This window comes from Oncorhynchus keta, unplaced genomic scaffold (genome assembly GCF_023373465.1).
Source record: "Oncorhynchus keta strain PuntledgeMale-10-30-2019 unplaced genomic scaffold, Oket_V2 Un_scaffold_5444_pilon_pilon, whole genome shotgun sequence".
NCBI classification, from domain to species: Eukaryota; Metazoa; Chordata; class Actinopteri; order Salmoniformes; family Salmonidae; genus Oncorhynchus; species Oncorhynchus keta.
Genome location: NW_026290960.1, coordinates 707,081 through 713,347, shown reverse-complemented (window position 1 = coordinate 713,347; position 6,267 = coordinate 707,081). Strand labels below are relative to the sequence as shown.

General features: G+C 40.9%; 1 protein-coding gene across 4 annotated transcripts in view; it reads right to left on the bottom strand.

Moving 5' to 3' along the window:
• Nucleotides 1-2,311: 2,311 nt before the first annotated feature.
• Nucleotides 2,312-6,267, bottom strand: part of trpm7 (transient receptor potential cation channel, subfamily M, member 7) — an 88,559-nt gene continuing 84,603 nt past the window's right edge. For 3 of the 4 annotated variants that reach the window (XM_052516731.1, XM_052516733.1, XM_052516729.1), the window contains exons 41-44: nt 3,721-6,178; nt 3,289-3,386; nt 3,020-3,096; nt 2,312-2,730 (exon numbers count right to left, since the gene is read on the bottom strand). In XM_052516731.1, the coding sequence (XP_052372691.1) occupies nt 6,075-6,178 (104 nt within the window). In that variant the 3' untranslated portion in view covers nt 2,312-2,730; nt 3,020-3,096; nt 3,289-3,386; nt 3,721-6,074. Of the gene's footprint in view, nt 2,731-2,990; nt 3,097-3,288; nt 3,387-3,720; nt 6,179-6,267 lie in introns of all 4 variants that reach the window. The other variant, XM_052516730.1, reaches the window with a different exon arrangement.

Genomic DNA, 6,267 nt, shown 5'->3' with positions numbered 1-6,267 from the left:
GTGCAAGAGGCGACACTACAGACCCTGGTTAGATTCCAGGCTGTATCACAGCCGGCCGTGATTGGGAGTCCCATAGGGCGGCGCACAATTGGTCCAGCATCGTCCAGGTTTAGCCGTCATTGTCAATAAGAATTGGTTCTTAACTGACGTGCCTTGTTTTATTTAACTAACTCTATTCTCCATGTTCACATCCCTAGTTTCAATGTGAACAATCATTAATAGAATCAGGTCAGTACTCAGGATCTTATAAAACACTGTCCTCCCCCTCTCTCCTTTCCACCTCTTGCTCTCCACTCATCTACTGGAGCAGGGTTTCCCGAACTCGGTCCTGCCCCCCCCCCTGGGAGCACGTTTTGATGTTTGCATTAGCGCTACACAGCTGACTCAAATAACCAACTCATCAACAAGCTTTGATTATTTGAATCAGCTGTGTAGTGCTAGTGTTACGTCCCTGAAAAAGGGGAGAAATAATCACGAGAGTGATACGGTCTTATTTCCTCAATAACTTTTAGTGCAAAAAGAAAAGATTGCGATTTCTCCGGGAACTTGGGTGGAGACCAGAGCAATCGATCTTAGGCTCATAGGTTAAGAGCATTTAGTAGCTCACAGATGAACCTTTTTCCCCTTCCGTTAGGCACCACAAAATAAAGTAATCAATATAACGTTTACACATTCCTCTCACAATTCGTACCCTTTGTACGCTTGACAGATTTGAACTTTAACACAATTATATGAATTATCAATCTCTATCAACTAATACTGAATGCATGATCATTTTAACCTTGGATGTTTTAAGATCCTCACATACTATGAACTTACTAATAATTTTTAATATATAACAGGCTATGAGTATTTCCTTTAACCTGTCACACTAGGGCAACAAAAAACGTTCACTCAGGGGTGTCCCCAGAATTGAGTAATTAACATAATCTACTGAGGTATTGATCTAATGGATGGACCATCAGTGTAGTTGACGTCCGATGAGATCTGTAACGGCGTTCTGTGTGTGAAGCACAGCTGTGACGTCACTATCTGACAGGGTAACTTCAAGCGCCGCCCGGTGGTTCCCGTCACCGTCACATCAGGAACGTTCCGCTTGATGGCAGATGCTAGGTCCTGATAGACTCGTACCCTCATATACTACTGCAGACCACAACACAAACACACCGTAAACACACACACAGACTGCACATGGCATGTCATATCTAGAACTTACACTGGACAATAGAAATGGAGAGGGTAGTTAAAATGTTGGTAAATGTTAGACTGATGATGTAAATAATGAGTCTCTCTAACTGGAAAATAATGTCAATGTTTTGCTTTTGTCTGCAAACTCTCTCTTTAAATCAATAACCTGAGCCAATACCAACACATTCAGACAGTTTGTTCACTGTCTCACTGTTGTTTTCTTTGGTATAACAACATATCTCCTAATAACATTTTAGAGTAGACATTAACATATGTAGTACAACGTGAAACAATAACCACCCAATATGCTATGTGGACTTCCACCGACATGATTCTTCTCTCTCTCTCTGTGTGTGTGTGTGTGTGTGTGTGTGTGTGTGTGTGTGTGTGTGTGAGCAATGTGAAAGAGATGTGAGAGCAGGTGGCCACTGTCACAGATAAGCTGCGTGACTCTCCCTCTATCCACCTGTTACCTGAAGGACATGGTTAGATGGGGGCCAGAGAGATAGAGGGGTAGAAAGGGTCAGATTCTAGAATATTCTCCAATATGCTGGAGGACATCATAGAACAGATGTATTACAGTTTAAAGTGCATTTTACAGAGGCTAATAGAGTGGATATAATGAATAATCAATCAGCTCTAAGTTACATGGAATCCAGTTTTGGTAAAAATGTAGTAAAACTCCAGATGGCAGAGTGGTAATTCCCTTTCCCACATCACAACTGCATTAAATTCCCCTCTTGGCTGAAGTGTGATCTCTATCACAAGTTTGATAATAAACTGTCATCTTTATACAGCCATATAAAAACGAATACTAAAGACTTTGTACCTCTACAATTATATAACACACAGAGGAATAACATTTTGGGGGATAGAATCCAGTCTCAGCCTACACACAAAATCAGATAAGATCAAATAAAATCCCTTGACCGCTATAAAGGCCGTGGCAGTATATCTATTGCATCATCACACCCGGTAAGAAAGAAAGTGAAAGAGGCAAAGTGAAGATGGGAAAGATTTCCTGGCACAACATCCAATAATAACACAACAACACCAGTAAATGTCCAACAGCATTATTGTAAATGTCCAACAGCACCCTCCCAACACACAAACTCAATACTAATTGATTCCTAGAATTTATTTGATAATTTAAAAATACACGTACAGCCTATACAACTGCAGAGGTCTACATTGAGTACAATATTTCTAGAATGTAAAACTAAATGCTAGTTATATCTTGGTCTGTATAAGGAAAGAAAATCAGACAAGGAATAACACAAGACATGACAGTATAACACAGAGACACAGAATGAGAGTATTTCCCTCAGATCACAGAGTTGAAATGACTGTAAACTTCATGTTCACATCCCTAGTTTCATTTGTGAACAATCATTAATAGAATCAGATCAGGACCCAGGATCTTAAAAAAACACTCTCATTCTCTCAATAACCACTCATCTATTGGAGAAAACACTTGTTATCCTTCTTCTTCACTTTCTCCACCTTTCCTCCACGGCTCACCTCCTTCACCATCGCCACCATCTGGTCAGACAGTAGAGCACATGTTACAGAGAGGATGTTGGAGATAAATCAAATGAAGGTATATTTGTCATATTATATGCACAGGATACACGTGGTGTATACTATACAGTACAATGAAATGCTTAAAGAAATAGTAGGACTTGACTGGGATTGGATCCCATTTATCCATGCTCCCCAATTTAACACTTCTGAACTACAGTTCAGATACTGTGGCTTTACCTCAGACGATACATGATGATACATTGTGAGTATGGTGTTACCTGGTGTTTAGAACAGGAGTAACACCCACCTCCTTGGTGTCTGGGAATCCTCCTGCCCCCAGTTTAGAGTAGGCCAGTTTACCATTCACTGTTACATCGAAACTGGCTGTGGGACAAACCATGATCAGTTAGAATATAACATAATAATCTACTGAGGTATTGATCAAATCTAATGGATGGACCACCAGAGTGTAGTTGACGTCCGATGAGATCTGTAATGTCGTTCTGTGTGTAAAGCACAGCTGTGATGTGTGTGTGTGTGTGTGTGTGTGTGTGTGTGTGTGTGTGTGACACTTACAGCGCCGCCCCGTGATTCCCGTCACCGTCACATCAGGAACATTTCGCTTGATGGCAGATGCTAGGTCCTGATAGCGAGACTCGTACCCTCATCCACTACTGCAGACCAAAATCACACCGTTACACACACACACACACACACACACAGGCTGCACATGGCATGTCATATCTAGAACTTTACACTGGACAATAGAAATTGAGGGGGTAGTTGGACTGATGTAAATAATGAGTTTCTCTAACTGGAAAATCATGTCAATGTTTTGTTTTTGTCTGCAAACTCTCTCTTTAAATCAATAACCTGAGCCAATACCAACACATTCAGACAGTTTGTTCACTGTCTCACTGTTGTTATCTTTGGTATAACAACATATCTCCTAATAACATTTTAGAGTAGACATTAACATATGTAGTACAACGTGAAACAATAACTTACCAATATTCTATGTGGACTTCCACAGACATGATTCTTCTCTCTTGGTAGTTTCTCCTCTCTGGGACGTGTTTTTGTGTGTGAGAGCAATGGGAAAGAGACAAAGTGAGAGCAGGTGAGCGTTGTTAGGAACAAGGTGAGTAAACGGCAGATTCACTGGCCCCAATATAACCACGCCCTTCAGGTAACTGGTAAGACTGGTTTATCAAGCCTAGACAGGAAGTGGTTAAAAGAATCTGCTATTCGACCAACAGACTTTCAATATACTGTACTCTGCTCTCTCTATTGGCCGAAGATCAAAAATAATTTTGTCTATTTTCACAGAAATTTGCGAACTACAAATTCACAAGACATAAAAACAACAAATATATGGAAGCCTACTATCACTAATAACTACTGCGGCTTAGATTCAATCAGAGGATTAACCAGCGACAGCAGACACCTGCATAGTGGATGACTTGGTGGTGGAACTGCGTTTGGAGCTGTTAAATCGGTAGGCAGCTGCTCTGGCATCTTCATGAAGCCACACCTGCCCCCATTCGCTTTAGAAGTTCAGAGCGAGAAAATGTAGGCTGTATAGAAATAACTACGCTCAAATGAAAAAATCAGTCAATGAAAATAAGGGTTTTATCCTAATCGAGATGTAGATTACATCTCACACTCCAGTGTTGGACCTTAACTCCGTGCAGCCAAGGCAATGTCCAGTTCAGGTATAATGCCAGGAGCCACTGGTGGATTTGACAGCTCTGTGGATGTAAAATGGACATATTACTGTCCATACTGTAACGACCCTGGGTTTATAAGCGCGGAAATCGACTCTACCGCACGAGCATGCTTTTGCGGCACAGTCGATAGCGCGCCGGACCTCGGGCTCGAAGGTCGAGGGTTCAAGGCCTGCTCCCTGCTGTTTCATTACCATACTCTTATTTTACACAATGTTGCTTTCCACTGGACTTTGTATGTGACATCACCAAGAAAGGTTTCATCACTGTTGATCGATGTTCCCAAACTGCTAAAGATGTAGGTGGAGATGAGGTTTGTGAAAAGGATGAAATATGCAGAGTTCCCATCCAGACCTAACTGTAGGGTAAAGGTGTGGGGTTACAGACGAGTAACTGATGTGTAACTGTTGGCTACTGGGTTCTTTAGCAGCAGGCTCATCAACAGGTGTGTGAGAGAATGTTTCTCTCTGTGGACGTCTGTCTGCCAGCAGCTGCAGTCTTACTGAAGAATGTGGGGGCCTCATCCCCACCAGACAGTATCAGCATCATACTGTACAAGGAATGGGACATAACTGTCATTTTATTAGTTTAAAATGTTATACAGTAGAACATGTATAGAGTAATAGACCCTTACACACCCCTGAATAAAACAGCATCTGCTTCTGCTCAGTAGCAGATATAAGTATCTATAAGATACACTAGATTGGTATTTGCGTGATGACAAAGAAATAACAATAATAGTACCAGCATTGTAACACTTAAAAACTATCAGAAATAATCAGTGGACACATTTCAGAAGAGTTCAACACAATTAGTACATATATGTACTGTAAAAGTTGCATTGCAATCTGCCCATATTTTACAAGATTTTCAAATTCATGTGTCTTCTCATTAAATATGAACCACTAATTCCATAATAATACATGTATTTTACATTTATAAAAAAGTATCTGGTGACATTCTGTATAAAGTGTTGCAAATTGTATCTCAGCAGGTTGACCCTTACAGTCCTGCACTACAGACAGACAATGCACTTTAGTTTATACAAGGCAACTTTTCATTGTTCAGAATAAGTACTGTCTCTTTATGCAATGATATTGTACCTGTTGATAGCCATTTATGTTTATACACACACACACACACACACACACACACACTCATAACATATAAACTTGTAGTAAAAAAAACATCTTTAAAAAGTTTTGTTCCCCATTTACACATTTTTTGAATAATCATGTTGGTTGCTGATTGGCATTGGTTGGACAGATACAAAAGTAACACAGTTCTGCATGCATACATGGGTCTCCATGGAAACACAGGCTTGGCTCTTCCAGTTGATTGGATGAGATGGGTCATGGCTAGACGCACCTTATCGAGCTTTTGTCAAATTAATGTAAAAAAAGTTTTTTTTTTTTTGCTAACCCTAAATCTTTTCCTAACATTAACATCATTCACCTAACCTGCTGCATTAAGTCCTCCCAACCTGCTACCAAAAGTCAAATCTGATGCTAATTTGACAAAAGCTGGATCCCTTCTAGCCATGAGGTGTGCACACTAGTTTTTCCTTTGTCCTCTCTGGCATTGGCCAATAGAATAACAGCACCGGCCTCTTCTCTCTGGCTGTGTCCTATAGGATCAGAGCATGAGCCTCATTGAATGGCGGGTCCCGCTTCCCGGGTCGTGTGATTCGTCCTGAGGCAGCATCAGTTTGTCCGGCGTGTACTCGTTCCGCTTCAGATCTTAACAGACACAGGAAGAGGAGAGAGATGAGGCAGACAGCCAGGCATCCATCTACTACATAAAGCTGAAATAACAATGTCACTACTAC